The sequence below is a fragment of the Pristiophorus japonicus genome, chromosome 1 (genome assembly GCF_044704955.1).
Source record: "Pristiophorus japonicus isolate sPriJap1 chromosome 1, sPriJap1.hap1, whole genome shotgun sequence".
Lineage (NCBI taxonomy): Eukaryota > Metazoa > Chordata > Chondrichthyes > Pristiophoridae > Pristiophorus > Pristiophorus japonicus.
In genome coordinates this window covers 370360324-370377420 of record NC_091977.1, presented here as the reverse complement: position 1 = coordinate 370377420, position 17097 = coordinate 370360324, and the positions used below count along the sequence as shown (strand labels likewise).

The 17097-nt window shown below is 43.9% G+C and overlaps 1 protein-coding gene across 6 annotated transcripts in view; it reads right to left on the bottom strand.

Moving 5' to 3' along the window:
- Window positions 1-3672: 3672 nt before the first annotated feature.
- LOC139273762 (syntabulin-like) overlaps window positions 3673-17097 on the bottom strand; it is a 97807-nt gene continuing 84382 nt past the window's right edge. For all 6 annotated transcript variants that reach the window (XM_070890842.1, XM_070890871.1, XM_070890825.1 and 3 more), the window contains one exon: window positions 3673-5824. In XM_070890842.1, coding sequence (XP_070746943.1) covers window positions 4621-5824 — 1204 coding nt within the window. In that variant the 3' untranslated portion in view covers window positions 3673-4620. The remainder of the gene's footprint in view (window positions 5825-17097) is intronic.

Genomic DNA, 17097 nt, shown 5'->3' with positions numbered 1-17097 from the left:
TCCACTGCCCAACAATGTTTCATAACCTCAGATGAATGGTCAAGGTCAGTGAATGCATCTTCAAAAGCCGTCTCCTACCAACTGCACCACTAGCCTCACACACATTTCAATGCATATCTCCCCCACCCCCTCATCACTTACCTACCACCAATCTGTACCAAACATGAGGCACACCTCACATTCCTAGCTTCACCTCACCCCCTTGGAGGAGACAGTGCTGGACATTCTTGGTAGGGGCATGGCTGAGCCCTTGATCAGCGGCGGGGCTGAAAGAATACAAGATGCCGGTATCCTCCTCTGCAGGACCTGTGAAGGCTGCTCTCCGGCTTCTACAGAAAAGAAACCACACATATTGAAAATCTGAATGTGCCGCACACCCAGTTAAAGGGACCACACACTAAAAAAAAATTATATTACACTCCTCACATCTCACTTTCCCCTCATTCCACAATCTCTTCTGATTTACAAGCTGCACATGGTGTATGCATGCACCTCTTGCTTTACCCCCTCCCATTACCGCAACCCTATTCTTGTGCCTTTCTCATTTCAGACACCCAAGAAATCCAGCCTGCCCAGCCAGTGGATCAACAAGAATAGGGAGAAGAGAGTGAAGGAGAAACATCGTAACTGGATTTCACACTCCCAGCCACGAGCTCTTCAAGGTCATCCTGCAAGGCCATCTGCAGTCTCCTCCATTGAAAGTCAACAGCCTTCCACCAGCCATGCTGCAGCCACTGGGGTAGCACTGTACTCGGATAGGCAAAGGCACAAGCAAAACACTCACTAAGGGAATGTACAACGGTGATTATTTGATTTAATATTGGATGCTTATATGGAAAAAGTTGAATTGGAAACTTTGCTTTGTGGTGGGTCAGCCATTTAAGACTGAAATGAGGAGGAATTTCTTCACTCAGAAGGTTGTTTATCTTTGGAATTCTCTACCCCAAAGGGCTGTGGATGTTGAGTCATTGAGTATATTGAAGGTGAGATAAATTTTTGGACTCGAGGGGAATCAAGGGATATGGATTTCGGTCAGGAAAGGAGTTGAGATTGAAGATCAGCCATGATATTAAAAGGTGGAGCAGGCTTGAGGGGCCAAATGGCCGACTCCTGCTCCTAATGCTTATGTGGCTTTTATTTCAGCATTGTGGCCAAGAGAACGCTGCCATGGTCAGTAATAGAGGGAAGTTAAGGTGTGGGGCTAATGTTGAAAGGGGAATTGAGGTTGTGTTCACTCGTACCGAAGGTGGACGATTCGATCTCGAATATCCTGGCCAGAAAGGTGCTATCTGGGTTGCCGCCTTCCTTCAACTCCCTCCTCTTCTGCTTCTTCCTCCTCCTCGTTATTCTCCCTCTGCAAGCAGCTTGTCCCCTTTGTTGCCTCTGCTCCATCTCCCTGTCATGCTGCAGCCCAAGAGGGATTGCAACTAGAGCCCCCAGGTCTGGGAGCAAGTGGTCTTCTCAGAGGCCTTCCTGTAAGAGCCAAAGCCTTGCAAACATCCTGCACTCCCTGCACAATTTAACAACTTTTAAATGTCTTACACCAAGCCACTACTCCAATAAAATGTAAAGAAAGCAGCACAAAAGCGAAAATCTAAACTTACCTGAAAGTTGCGTGTGTCTTTAGAAGCGCTGGCAACTGCACGAACATTCTGCTGTGCGTGTTTTAGAGGGCATTAAAAGGAACGGTGACGTCCAAAATAGCATTGTGTGTCAATTCAGCGTTGCATGTTGATTGACGTCATGATCTGGCTAATTTCCATATCTGGAGTGATGCTGCCGACTTTTCCAAAATAGTAGCAAATTGGCAGGAGCGAGGCAGCTGCCATTTTTTCAACCAAACCGGCCTTAACAACCAGCGCAAACAGGCTGAATTTCAAGATATAATCGTCTGGTATTAGCTGTTCTTTTCTCATTTCCATTTGTCTCTTGATTCTACATCTTGCAAGCTATGTTCAGAGTGAAATTACTGTTATCTTTGAATTAATCTTCTAAAAATCAGCCATGGTACATTTTCTATAACTTTTTCTTCTGACATTTACATTATTTGCCAAATAAAATAAACTAAGGCGTTTTTGATTTTAAGAACTTAGAACAGAATGGAAACATGCTTAGGGTTCAAAATTCCCTTTATAACGTCACCCGTTAGCTAGGCGATTAACGGGCGGCAAAGGCCTAACGTCGGTGTTAAGTGGCGTCCACGGCTCGGGAGAAATTCGGTAGGCTCTTTGGTAGTGGCGCCAAGAGGTAAAGCTGTGCCGTCTAATGCCACCCATGTGGTGACATCATCCAGAGTGCAATGCCCCCTTGGCGCCGCTCCCATGATATTTGGTTTGTACGGACGCCTAACAGCAGTAAAAGTGGTTGTCGCAGAAGTTTGAGGTTTTTTATCTTCCCTTTTTTCAGCTAGCATGGCGGCAGCCTCCCGTTGCAAAATTTAGTCGGCCTCCTGAGCTCCCACCCGAGGATGAGTGTGCGACGCCACTTTTAGCGCTGCTCTCTCATCTTTGGGCGTAAAAACTGAATTTGGCAATTGGAGCCTGCACCTAACGCCCGGTGGTAAAATCAGCACTCAGGTGGTGACACCGCCTCAAAAATGGCAGTACCGAATTTCATCCCCTTAAGAGTTTATAGAAATTCATGGTGACTCATTCATTTCTAAACCTTAGTGACTAGGAACACAGGAACATTTAGCCCCTCGAGCCTGTTCTGCCATTCAATGAGATCATGGCTGATCTGCGACCTAACTCCATGTACCCGACTTTGGCCCAAATCCCTTAATATCTTTGGCTAACAAAAATCTATCAATCTCAGATTTAAAATTAATAATTGATCTAGCATCAGTTGCCATTTCCGGAAGAGAGTTCCAAACTTCTACCACTCTTTGTGCATAGAAGTTTTTTCTAATTTCACTTCTGAAAGGTCTGGCTCTAATTTTTAGACTATGCCCCCTAGTCCAAGACTCCCAAACAGTGGAAATAGTTTCTCTCTACCCTATCTTAATAGCTTGAAAACTTCGATCACATTTTAACCTTCTAAACTCCAGGAAATGCAACCCTAGTTTGTGTAATCACTCCTTGTAATTTAACCCCTGGATTCCGGGTATCATTCCAGTAAACCTACGCTGCACTCCCTAAAAAGCCAATATATCCTTCCTAAGGTGTGTTGCTCAGAACGGCTCACAGTACTCCAGGTGTGGTCTAACCAGGGTTTTGCACAGCTGCAGCGTAACTTCTAACCCCTTGTACTCTAGTCCCCTCAATATAAAGGCTAGCATTCCATTAGCCTATTTTTAAGGACTTCTTGTACCTGTTCATGATATTTTAATGATCTATGTACTTGGACCCCCAAGTCTCTTTGGACCTCCACTGTTTTGAGCTTTTCATCATTTAGAAAATACCCAGTTCTAGTTGACAAGCTCAGCTAGAGACCATAGAATGGTTAGTGCAGGAAATAGAAAAACTGTGAGCCTGGTGCAGGATGGGGGAGTTCTCTTTTGAGTTTGAGATAGAGGTACATTATGCAGCACAGCACAAGGAGTTTTAGTTTGTATACTTGACCTGGATGTATTTGATATCCCTGATCCCTGACTTTAATGAAGATAAAATTCACACAAAAAAAAAGGTTTTCGAACACAAGACAAAAAAAGTTCAGGTAATTTTTTGGCATGCTTTAATTTAATAAATTTATAACCTTTAATTTAGAAACATCTGAAGTACAGTAAAGTAAAAGCAAACAATTCAGCAATATTGCACATGGCTCGAACGCAACACTAAATCATGAAAATGCTATTTTTTTGTAAGAAGCAAATACATGGAAGCATCTTGTTCATTACTTTAAAACATGTCCATGGACTGTACATAGCATCACTTATACAGGTCACTAACATTAGTCGCTCCAACTAGTGATGTTTGTACTGATGCAACACAACAGTGACAAGAGGTTCTAAGTTTCCAGTGCACTCTCGCGTACGACTGAAAACATACACACAGCAAACGGCCAAGAAGCTTTGGTTTCATCCAACGATATCATAAACATAAAAATACAGCATAACCATTAAACTGCAGCTCCTTAAAACAGCAACAACATACACAGCTGAACCGTAACAAAATATTGAAAATTAGGTTTAAGCAGATTCTCGAGCCGGCTACCTTGGAAGACTGAACATTATCTTCTGTTCAAAACTTTGAAGGCAGTCTTCACGATTGGGAATTAATCTGTGCTTAGAACAGTACTTTAGTAAATACAATATTGTTTAAAATCGAGTTTTTGGCCCATACACTTAAAAAAAAATTACATCACTTTTCCATGCCTTTGTTAAAATGTAACCACTACTAAGTCTATTGGTATATTGCTCAGTAGTGGGTCAACTTTGGCCACTTCAGTTTCTTTTTTTCTATCACTCAAGGGAAGCATTCACATTTATAAATTACCCATTCTTCAAAAGCAACTTGCAACACTGTAAACTGATATCACCTTAAGTCAAGTAATAAATCTATACTTATCAACAGTGCAAATTAAACTTTACTGATGTGATGAAACACATCTAGCCACATACAAAGACGACTTAATAAGCTAATTCCAGTACTCTTCAAGTATCCTCAACTAAAATTTGTGCAATTAATGGGATTCTTTTTTTTTAGCTGGATGGCAAAACAGTGTGCGAGGTGCATGGCGCAAAGAGTGCAGAGCCACCAAACAGCACCCCCGCAACAGAGCACCAATATTGTACAGTGGCTCTGTTCCCCCTCTGTGTGTGGAAAATACCCATGCTAAAGTCGGCACTACAGGTGCAGCCACTGCCAACAAATCAATAATAAAATGGCTGCTCCAATAACTTCTCTGACATACTGCAGATGGCTGCTCCTCTGAGACACTATCATCTGTTTCATCAAACATGGATGTGAAAGTAAGTTCTGTCATATTGTTTTCTGTAGGCAAGTGCTGTTCATTGTAAATATATGCCTGAGGGCTCATGAAATGGTTAACCGATTCTAATTTAGACACCAGAATTGCAGTATTAGGATTATTTGGAGTCAAATCCATCAAAGCATCAGTGACTACTGTTTCAAACTCTGGTGCATATGCTGCTTGGCCAGCATCTGACAGCCAGGTTGAAGATGTGGGGCTGACTGGGCTGCTATGCTGTGATTTCAGGATGTGTAGAATGAGCTTTTGTACATCTGGGCTATATGGTACTACATCAGTCTGGATAGCCTGCTCCCTGACCAGCCTATTATCATCAGTCACAAAGATCATACCACTCTGAGCAGAAATCTCAAATGTTGCACTGTTAACAAGTGTTGCCTGCATTTCTTTAGCTTGTGACCAAGAGCCATCTCCGGTGCTACTTTCAGCAGGTTGTGACCTCAGTATTTGGTCAAAGAGATCTGTTCTGCTTGCCATATCATCATTGGCAAGCAGACCACTATCAGCCATTTCTTCAACAGCTTGATCCTCTAGGCCCATGGCTTCAGCCATTTTTGTGTAGGTTGTGCTACGTGCCAATGACTTCACTGGTGATGGACACATGCAATCCAGAGATGAATCATCCCTTGAAGCACCATTCTGAGCCAACTCCATGCTCTGCAGCAAAGACTCAAGTTTCTTGTTTTGGATATTAATGTCGACAAAGTATTTTTGTACTCCTTTGTCCTTCTCCACCAAACTGTTCTTCATGGTGTCAATCACCTCGCGGAGTTGTTTGATCTCCTTTCGAGCTTCTTTTAGCGCCAGCTGGGCTTCAACTCGATGACATTCTTCTTCAATCCAGTCTTCTCTCATGCGAGCGAGCTGGGACTTGAGATCTGCAACTTCGGATTCCCTATTGAAGGAAAAGTTTGATATGCATAAATAAAGTTTGGAAACTGTTAAATTTACTAAGTAATATGGGTAGATCCAAAAATGTATTGGAAATCTGGATTCTGTACAGTGTGTCTTGTTTTAAGTGCTTAGAAATTGTGTAAAACCATCTGCCAATTAAACAGAGAGGATGTGTAAAAGCCTGGCAACTTGCAATAAAATACCTCAAATTAAACATATGCATGTAAGGCTCATGTGCATAGTGACAAAACAAATAACAACTCTTTTGAATGCACCCTAATGAAGTTTTATATTCCGTTTTGTGGAGAAGACAATACTGGGTATTATCAGTGTACTGTAATAGAACCAGATTGATATATGATAAGTTGGAAAATCTTTGTTGAAGCCTAAATAAAAACGTTAAAAAAATAATTGTACAAATTAGCTTAAAACTATTCCAACACTACATTTTTTGTGCATCTTCCTCTTAAGTTTCAGATTATAGCATTAAAATAAGCTTTATTCATTTATATTTAAAATGCTTCATTGATTGAAGTTTCACTGGTTCACATATGATAACATTTTGAATAAGAAATGGAAGTTCACTTTAGATTTATTTTTTGACTTCATCTACAAAAAAATGTATAAATCCCATAATTTTAAATGGACAAAAAATCCTGCGGCCTGCTGACCTCTGTCTAAATCCCCAGTACAGCCAATATTACGGACCCTGATGTGCCAGTACTGTTGAGGCAATGGGCTAGAAATTTGATTCTCGGCTATAATTGTATTTTTTCGTCAAAATTACTGTTATCGCAACGCTATCGCCTTAAGGCCGTAAATTCAAGGTTTAATTTGCGCAGTGGTGAAAATTGGCATTGCACAAGGATTCGCGGCACAAACCGCGATCCTCGCCAACTTTAGTCCGAGGCCGATACCGCTGCGAGTATTGCCTAGGGAGGGCAGAAAAACACCTGAAAATAAATTGGAAAAAAGAAAAAAAAAATTCACAAAACATTTACAAGATACTTATCTAGTGAATCGCTGCAAAAGCATTAAAAAATAAAAACTTTAACTTACCTTTTTTTGCAGGTCTTCATACTTACCGCTGATCCAAGGACTGCAACGCAGTTTTATCCTTGGCGTTTCTTTTTCGTCCTAAATATTGGTGCGCTCAGAGCCAAATTTTTAGCGAGAGCGATATAGAAACATAGAAAATAGGTGCAGGAGTAGGCCATTTGGTCCTTCGAGCCTGTGCTACCATTCAATGAGTTCATGGCTGAACATGCAACTTCAGTACCCCATTCCTGCTTTCTCGCCATAACCCTTGATCCCCCCAGTAGTAAGGACTACATCAAACTCCTTTTTGAATATATTTAGTGAATTGGCCTCAACAACTTCCTGTGGTAGAGAATTCCACAGGTTCACCACTCTCTGGGTGAAGAAGTTTCTCCTCATCTCGGTCCTAAATGGCTTACCCCTTATCCTTGGATTGTGACCCCTGGTTCTGGACTTCCCCAACATTGGGACATTTTTCCTGCATTTAACCTGTCTAAACCCATCAGAATTTTAAACGTTTCTATGAGATCCCCTCTCATTCTTCTGAACTCCAGTGAATACAAGCCCAGTTGATCCAGTCTTTCTTGATATGTCAGTCCCGCCATCCCGGGAATCAGTCTGGTGAACCTTCACTGCACTCCCTCAATAGCAAGAATGTCCTTCCTCAAGTTAGGAGACCAAAACTGTACACAATATTCCAGGTGTGGCCTCACCAAGGCCTTGTACAACTGTAGTAACACCTCCCTGCCCCTGTACTCAAATCCCCTTGCTATGAAGGCCAACATGCCATTTGCTTTCTTAACTGCCTGCTGTACCTGCATGCCAACCTTCAATGACTGATGTACCATGACACCCAGGTCTCGTTGCACCTCCCCTTTTCCTAATCTGTCACCATTCAGATAATAGTCTGTCTCTCTGTTTTTACCACCAAAGTGGATAACCTCACATTTAACCACATTATACTTCATCTGCCATGCATTTGCCCACTCACCTAACCTATCCAAGTCACTCTGCAGCCTCATAGCATCCTCCTCGCAGCTCACACTGCCACCCAACTTAATGTCATCCGCAAATTTGGAGACACTACATTTAATCCCCTCGTCTAAATCATTAATGTACAATGTAAACAGCTGGGGCCCCAGCACAGAACCTTGCGGTACTCCACTAGTCACTGCCTGCCATTCTGAAAAGTACCTATTTACTCCTACTCTTTGCTTCCTGTCTGATAACCCGTTCTCAATCCATGTCAGCACACTACTCCCAATTCCATGTGCACATTAATCTCTTGTGTGGGACCTTGTCGAAAGCCTTCTGAAAGTCCAAATACACCACATCAACTGGTTCTCCCTTGTCCACTCTACTGGAAACATCCTCAAAAAATTCCAGAAGAGTTGTCAAGCATGATTTTCCTTTCACAAATCCATGCTGACTTGGACCTATCATGTCACCTCTTTCCAAATGCGCTGCTCTGAGATCTTTAATAATTGATTCCATCATTTTACCCACTACCGATGTCAGGCTGACCGGTCTATAATTCCCTGTTTTCTCTCTCCCTCTTTTTTTTTTAAAAGTGGGGTTACATTGGCTACCCTCCACTCCATAGGAACTAATCCAGAGTCTATGGAATGTTGGAAAATGACTGTCAATGCATTTGCTATTTCCAAGGTCACCTCCTTAAGTACTCTGGGATGCAGTCCATCAGGCCCTGGGGATTTATTGGCCTTCAATCCCATCAATTTCCCCAACACAATTTCCCGACTAATAAGGATTTCCCTCAGTTCCTCCTTCTTACTAGACCCTCTGACCCCTTTTATATCCGGAAGGTTGTTTGTGTCCTCCTTAGTGAACCAAAGTACTTGTTCAATTGGTCTGCCATTTCTTTGTTTCCCGTTATGACTTGCCCTGATTCTGACTGCAGAGGACCTATGTTTGTCTTTCTAACCTTTTTCTCTTTCTTGCACGGTAACGCTCCTCTCTCCAGCGGCATTTGAAAAGCAGCATCGTAAGACGTCGCCAAATTTTCTAGCGACCGGGTTTTCGCCAAAAAAGGTGAAATAGCACCAAAAATCTGGTTGCAAAATCGTCAAATTTCTAGCCCATAGTGTGTAACTGTTCCCATAATGCAAGGTCAGCTTATTTGAATAATTTTCTGGCACCTAATTATTTGGTACAGATTTATCTGGTGCACATAGCATTCTAGTTGTGGCCCAGCGTTTCCACCATTTGAGTCTAGAGATTACAGTTGCCAATATTAGCGTACAACACATAACTCACTTGTTTGACATTCCTCAGTCTGTTACTTTAACACAAGCATCAACTCATTTATTTTAAATGGGTTAATGTCTTCACTAAAACAGCAGGTAGGAGGAGTGGCATATGATCACATTAAGTTTTCAACTACTGATGTCACTAATAATTACTCGGCTTTAATTGTGCTGCACAATGTTACTGAAGTTTGTTTCTTGTGCTTTTAATGTTTCTGTATACCAGAAATGCTGGTGCAATACCATCGACAAACCTTTTAACTGCTCTTCTCTCTTCCTAAAGGGTAAAACCCTAATGACATGAAGACAGAGTGTATTGTGGCCTAATGGGAAGATTTGAAGCCTCCCAGCAATGGAGTGCGACCTATGTTCTGCATTCAGCACAGCTGAAAAAAAAAATTCTTGCCAAAGTATTAGCAATCTAGTATAAAATTCAATGAAGCCAGGTCTGTATCACAGAAGATTCTACGTGAACTGCAGAGATATACATTGTGACAGGCAGCAGTGGAACCGCTGCAAACATATGATGAAAGAGATACTGTACTGGGTTTTCATGCAGGTGCAGAGCCAGTAGTACTGGCAACAATCAGTGGTGAGCCCAACCAAAGCAGAGCTCTCGGGCACAAAGCGTTGGACCCAGACACCAGTGAAGGTGACAAAGAATGTGAATTGCTCTGTAGCAATCAACTGCTCCCAGCTCGACACTTTTCACAGCACGAGGCTGAGTTCAAGATCCAGCACTAAACAAGCAACACACAAACCCCACTTTACCTTAACTGATAAGTTCTAGTGTAACTGGAGCCAAACAAGCACCAAACCAAGTGCACTCCAGTCATGTCCACACATCCAGTTCTTCTGGAGGAAGATCCGAGAGACTACCAGGACCAGGATGGGTCTCCATGTTCCTAGATTTCACCCCATGACTACTTGGTCTGCTTGCAACAAGAGTCTTCCACAGTTTGTGGACTTGCTCACATTTCACAATTAAACATAGGAACAAAGCAACAGCGGAATATTTGCCAATCTGTGATGCGCGCGCGGGCTATGCATGGAACTGATAAACACTGAAGCGTAGGCCCACTTTCTACAGGCCCATTACATCCACAGCCCCCTAATCTTACACAGTTGAGGGGAGCCAAGGACCACTGTTTGATCAATGAGACTCCACCCTCCCACACCAGCATCCTAAAATATTACACGGTGCCCATCACCACAACACCTGCCAGCTTCCCTGATCTAACTTCCTCACCTGACCCAAGCCGCTCTTTCACCGAAAGATCTGGCTCCACAAATCCTCAATTCTAAAAGATACACTGACCTCACTGTATATACCTGCAGATACCATGTTAAATAACCGGAAATGTATCATAAACTCCTAAAATTGTGTAATTATGAATCCAAAAACTTTAATCAAAAATTAGTGACATGTTTTCTAAATTTCTTCACTGTTCTCCACCATTTATTTTAAGTATGGGAGACAGCAGTGCACAATGAGGCAAACAGGGAAAATTTAAAAAATGAAAGACACAAACTCACTCTGTGAATGCAACAAGAATATAATAGAACATTTTGAAATAATGTTGAAAATCAGTTTTGAATGATTTTGTGAGGGAAAAGATGGAACATGACAATGATGGAAGAGGAAAATGTTCAAAGGTTCCACAAGCCACAGCAAAATGGATACGTAACATTGCCTAGCTGATGAATCCACACTGTGATTTAATTACTTGTTGCCAAAACTCAGTGGATTAGAAATTCCATACCTTTGCGCTGGCCGTTAACACTAGTTTGCTGGAAAAAAATAGTGGCCGCCTCACTTTCGGCCACCTCCAGCGCAAGACAAGGCGCCTGCCATTTTGGTAAGGTTCATAGCGCTGCTGTTGACAGCGCAGCCCCTGAAATGTAAATAAGCAGATTGTGACATCAATCAGTGTGCAATGCCTGACTGGATGCCGTGTGGGCAAAATTGAACGTTCTTACTATTTAATGCTGGATTTCCAAGTACGCTCAGAAAAGCGTGCATGAAACAGCCCTGCAGAGATGCCTTCTTAAAGGGACACATGTTTCAAGTAAGTTTGGATTCAAGCTTTTGGACTTTTTAAAATATTTTGTGGAAGTAATGGCTTGGTGCAATAGATGTTAAACGATTTTTAAGTGTGCAATGCTGCTGCTGGATGCTTGAAAGGTTTCGGGTGGTAAAGGAGGGCCTCTGAGAAGACAGAGAATGCTGGAAATACTTAGCAGGTCAGGCAGCATCTGTGAGGGAAAAATAGCGTTCACGTCTCGGGTCGAGATGAAGCCTGACCTGCTGAGTATTTTCAGCATTTTCCACTTTTATTTGTGGTAAGGAACATGTTCAAGATAGGTAGGAAGCATTCGGTAGTTCTGAGGAGAGGCCGTGTGGTTTGAAACTGTCAAAAGGGTGATTCTGGAATCTGGAAGGTATTGGAGTGCCGTGGAAACGTTGTGGTGGAATTTGAATGGTATTGCGTTCTAAGGGCATTGGGCGGGAATCTTTTGGTGTTGTAAGGTGTTCCAAAGTAGAGTGAGTGGTACAACAGTGATGGGATGGGGGGCTTTGGGTGACAGTGCTAGAAAGGTAGTGCTGGGGTGTGATGTTGGGATCTCAGTACTCGGGCATAGCATTATCGGAAAGACTGGGAAGATGGGGTGTGTGCACTGGATGGAGTGCAAAGGTCTTGGTGGGGTGGGGTGGGGTTCCTAGTGTTTCAAGTGTGCTACCAGGATCTAGTAAGACTGGGAGTGGGAGGAGTTGGATAGAAGTACTGGAGCATGGGGAAGGGGATCCTTGCAGTGGGAATAGTGGGGAGGGGGAGGGGGATATTGTGGCTGTTGCACAGAAAAGTGTGGCAATTGGATAGCAGCTACGGATGCTTTGGTGCTACAGGCGTGAATAGTAGTAGGCGAGAGCAGAGAGTGGAGAAAGTTAGTGGCTTTCAGGCTAAAGAACCAGTTAGTTCGGAAAAGGTAACTATAGCAGTTATCGAGGGAATCATGCAATACTTAAAATATAAACTGCTCAGTTGGTATTTTAAATAACAGTGAACTCCATGCTGAAGAATACATTTTGGGAATGCTGCTCCATCGCCCCACTGAGAAAACCCAAATTCACAACTGTGACTAGGAACTACTTTTGAGTTATTTAAGCACTTTTTAAAGTGGGGGAAGCTTTTAAGAGCATTGAATGTGCTTAATCAACCCAAGAGGGACAGTTTTCTATCACCATGCAGCTTGGGTGCCAAATTCTTGAAACAAAAGCCAACACCAAGTCATATGTGGTTAAATAGGACTAAAAATATGTTTTCCCCCCAAAACAGATGTGGGGATCACAATGCGTGATCAACCCATGCAAGTTCAAAGTAATGCAGGCACCACGCAAACTTGGTGCTGCCTGCTAATTAGAATGATAGTGGCATGCAGCCCAGCGGTGAACATGCTACTGAGTGGCTGCACGCTCAGCAGGGGACCCAAGTTTATGCGAGGCTAGCACCAATTAAAGGTAGCCTGCTCCTCTTAAAGGGGAGGTGCGTTCTGGCTGCAGCAGGTGATTCAACTGGCTGGGCGACAGAGTATAAGCAGGAAGAAGTACAATGCACAAAAGGGAAGCGAGCGTGCCTCAAGCTTCTTGGATGCAGCACAGGAGGCTTTGGTGCAGGAGGTGGATAGGAAGAGGGAGGTCCTGTTTCCATAGGGGGCCAGGAGGTTCTCCAGGCAAATGCAGAAAAGGCAATGGGAGCAGATAGCCATCGCAGTCAATGCCAGCAGTGTAACCCCAAGGATCTGGATGCAGTGCCGCAAGACTTTCAATTTCCTCGCACAAGTGGTCAAGGTCAGTGAATTCATCTTCATACCCATACAACTAGCCTCAGACACTGCTCAGTTCACCACGCCCCCATCACTCAACTACCTACAATCTCTATCAATCAGGACTCATACCTAACACTCATAGCTTCACCTCACCCGCACACATTTAGCACTGCTGTAAGCCTCATACCGACATCTCACACCTTGCACACACAGCCAGTTATTCAACCATGACAGGCAGATCACCCAAACACATTCACTGACACACTTCCCTCTCTCTTGCAGGACAAGGTGACTCATAATCGCAGGCAGCAGGGGCTATCCACAGGGAGACAGGCATGCCTGCATAACCTTACCCTGATGGAGGAGAAGGTGTTGGAGATCATTAGGGCGGTATGCTGGCCAGTATTTATCCCTCAATCAACATCATTAGAACAGATTATCTGGTCTTTATCACATTGCTGTTTGTGGAAACTTGCTGTATGCAAATTGGCTGCCATGTTTCCTACATTACAACAGTGACTACACTTCAAAAAGTACTGTAAAGCACTGGGACTTCTGGCGGTCATGAAAGGTGCTATATAATGCAGGTTTTTCTTTCAATGAGGGGGCCTACAGGCGAGGTGCATTGTCAAGGAGCACCAACTTTGCACGGGGCTATGCACACAGCCTGGAGCCCATCCTTTCCAGCGTGGATGTGGTGGACAAATCCAGTGGCGCACTTGTGGACCCAATCATGATGCAGCCCCTGATGGCAATATCTCAGCTTCTATTGCCACACAAGCAGAAACCACCCAACGTCTGGGTGCTGCAGTGGAGGCTCAGACTGAAGTCATGCAAACTTAGCTTGTTGTTATGCAAGCATAGACTGCTACACCATGGCTGCGGTTGTTACAGCAGTCCAGCAATCTGTCCTCCAACAGATTAGTAGGAATGCTGAGGCGCTGCACCAGTGGAGTGTCAGTGACTCTGTGGAGCACGAACCTTCCGTCATCTCTCAGGATTAGAGCAGGATCCTCCCACCCCTGCCACTCTACCAGTGCCCTTGCTTTTGCCTGTCAGCCAGCCAGCGTGGAATGCTGCTGCCCTTGCCGAGGTAGTGCAGTCTGAAGCCGGGCCTTCCAGGCCCAGATCTGCCTGAGGTCATCTTGCAAGGCCATCTTCAGTCTCCCCCACTGAAAGTCAACAGCCTTCCACCAGCCATGCTGCAGTCACTGGGATAACAATGTATAGGAGCACTAGGTCAGGCAAAGGCACACTGAAGATCAAAGGGAATGCACAAGTGTGATTTGTTGGCTTTGGAATGTAGTATTGGTATGGTTTGATTTATAAATCTGGTTTGAAATGTTTGTTTTGTGATGGCTTTTATTGTAGCATTGTGGCCAAGAGGTTGCTGTGATGGTCAGTTACAGAGGGAAGGTAAGGTGTGGAACTGTTGTTGAATGTGGAATTGGAGTTGCGTTCACTGGTACCACAGTCGAATGCGTCGATCATGGACAGCTCGGCCACAGAGGGAGGCCTCCTCACTTCCTCCTCAGCTCTTTGCTGTATATGTGGTGGCAAGGGCTGTGCCCTGATGATGATGAGGCCGTGTAGTGTGCAGCAGACCACGACCAATCCTGAGATGCACTCTGGTGAGTACTGCAGGGCTCCTCCAGAGGGGTCCAGACAGCGGGAGCATTGTTTAAGCACACCAATAGTCTATCAGATTCCATGTGGCAGCATGGATTTCATTATATGCATGCTGCCCACATGTTGTGCATAGAAAGCATGAGCCTGATGGTCAGCGGATAGCCCTTATCGCCCAGTACCCACCCTCTGGTTTGTCATGGTGGCTCAAATGCGGACGGTACAGCAGACTGCTGCAGAATGAAGACATCATGACTGCTGCCAGGATACCCAGCACTGACCTGAATGATGCGCTGAGTATGGTCGCTCACCAGCTGGACAGTGAGGGAGTGGAATCCTTTCTTGTTGCGGTATATCTCAGAATTTACATGTGACGCCCGCAAAGTGACATGTGTGCAGTCAATGGCACCCATACACATGGTATCCTGCTATCCTGACAAAGCTGGGTGTTGGATCTGCCTGCTTAAGAACATAAGAATATAAGAAATAGGAGCAGTAGGAGGCCATTTGGCCCGTCGAGGCTGCTCAGCCATTTAATAAGATCATGGCTGATCTGATCATAGACTCAGCTCCACTTCCCTGCCCGCTCCCCCTAACCCTTTATTCCATTATCGCTCAAAAATCTGTCTATCTCCGCTTTAAATATGTTCAATGACCCAGCTTCTACAGCTCTCTGGGGCAGAGAATTCCATACATTTACAACCCTCAGAGAAGAAATTCTTCCTCATCTCAGTTTTAAATAGTTTTAGTTTCCCCTATGAGTGGAAATATCCTCTCTGTATCTCTGGCAAGAGAGAATGAAAAGTATTGAGCTCTTTTTGCATAGAGAATCTCAGTGACCTCCCTGATGCAACAGTGCATGGCAAACTGGGAGATGTTGGAAATATCGCCTGTTCCAGCCTGGAATAAACCCAACACATAAAAGTTCATGGCCACGCTCACCTTCACAGCCACAATGCTGCCCTCAGCCGGCTCTGGGGCTGCAGATCTGTCTACAATAGATGGAAGATTTCAGTGAGCATCTCCTTAGTGAAGTGGAGACGTCGCATACACTGTTCCTCACTGAGGTTGAGGTAGGAGAATTGCTCCTTGCTGAGAGCCCTTCTCTCCCTCTTCTGCCTCCCTCTTCGAGCAGCTTGTCCTAGTCTGTGTTGCCTCTGCTTAATCTCCCTGTCATGATGCAGGCCAAGGGGGCTACAAACTACTGCACCCATGTCTGGGAGCAAATGGCCTGAGCAGAAGCCCTGAAGTAACCTGTCACGTCTGGACACTTCAGCAGCTTCAAAATAAGGCACCAAACCAAGAAACACCTCGACAAACCCACGAGCCAGTAGAAATCAATCAGCAAACAACCTGAAAGCAGGTGCTAATCCCTTTAAATAGCACTGGTGGGGGATCCTTCCTGCTGCTGAATGCATGTTCATCTGTGTGAGGTTAAGAGAGGGCGTTAGCTCCAGCACTGATGTTGAAAATGGCAGCGCTGGCATCAAATCAGCATTGTACACTGAAGTCACAATCTGCGTACTCTGCAATCTTCTGACGCACGCTCCCAGTGCCCGTGCTAACGCCTGACCTAAAATGGCATCTGGCGCATGCTCCTGGGATACCATTGTAAACCCGAAATAGCACTTGTAGTGCCAAAAAAAATGGTGCTACGGAGCCAAATTTATCAGCCATAGAGTGTACAAACATGCACACTTTTACTAGTGGGTTGTTGTGTACTCGACTGTTATGCATAGAACTACAGGCATGCGGTCAACACCTCCTACCTTCGCAGCTCTTCAAGCAAAAAATTTAACTTAGCACTCGCCATTCACATATCTCAGAAAATGGCATGGGCAGAGTCCGCATGGTTTTATAAAACGGAAATTATATTTCACAAATGTATTAGTTTTTTGAGGTTGTAACTAGCAGGGTAGATAAGGGGAACTAATGGATGTGGTGTGTTTGGATTTTCAAAAGGCATTCAATAAGGTGCCACACAAGAAGTTATTACACAAAATTAAGGTTCATGGGACTGGGGTAATATATTAGCATGGATTGAGGATTGGTTAACGGACAGAAAACAGAAAGTAGGAATAAATGGGTCAATTTCGGGTTGGCAAGCCTAACTAGTGGGATACTGCAAGGATCAGTGCTTGGGCCTCAGCTATTTACAATCTATATGAATGACTTAGATGAGGGGATCGAGTGTATTGTATTCAAGTTTGCTGATGGTACAAAGCTAGGTGGGAAAGTAAGCGCGAGGAGGATGCAAATAGGCTGCAAAGGGATATATACAGGTTAAATGAGTGAGCAAGAACATGGTAGATGAAATCTAATGTGGAGAAATGTGAAGTTATCCACTTTGGTACCAAAAATAGAAATGCAGAATATTTTATAAAAGGTGATATTCACGGAAATGTTGGTATACAGAGGGATTTGGGTGTCCTTGTAAGCAAATCATAGAAAGTTAACATGCAGGCACTGCAAGCAATTAGGAAAGCAAATAGTAAGTTAGCTTTTATTACAAAGGGAT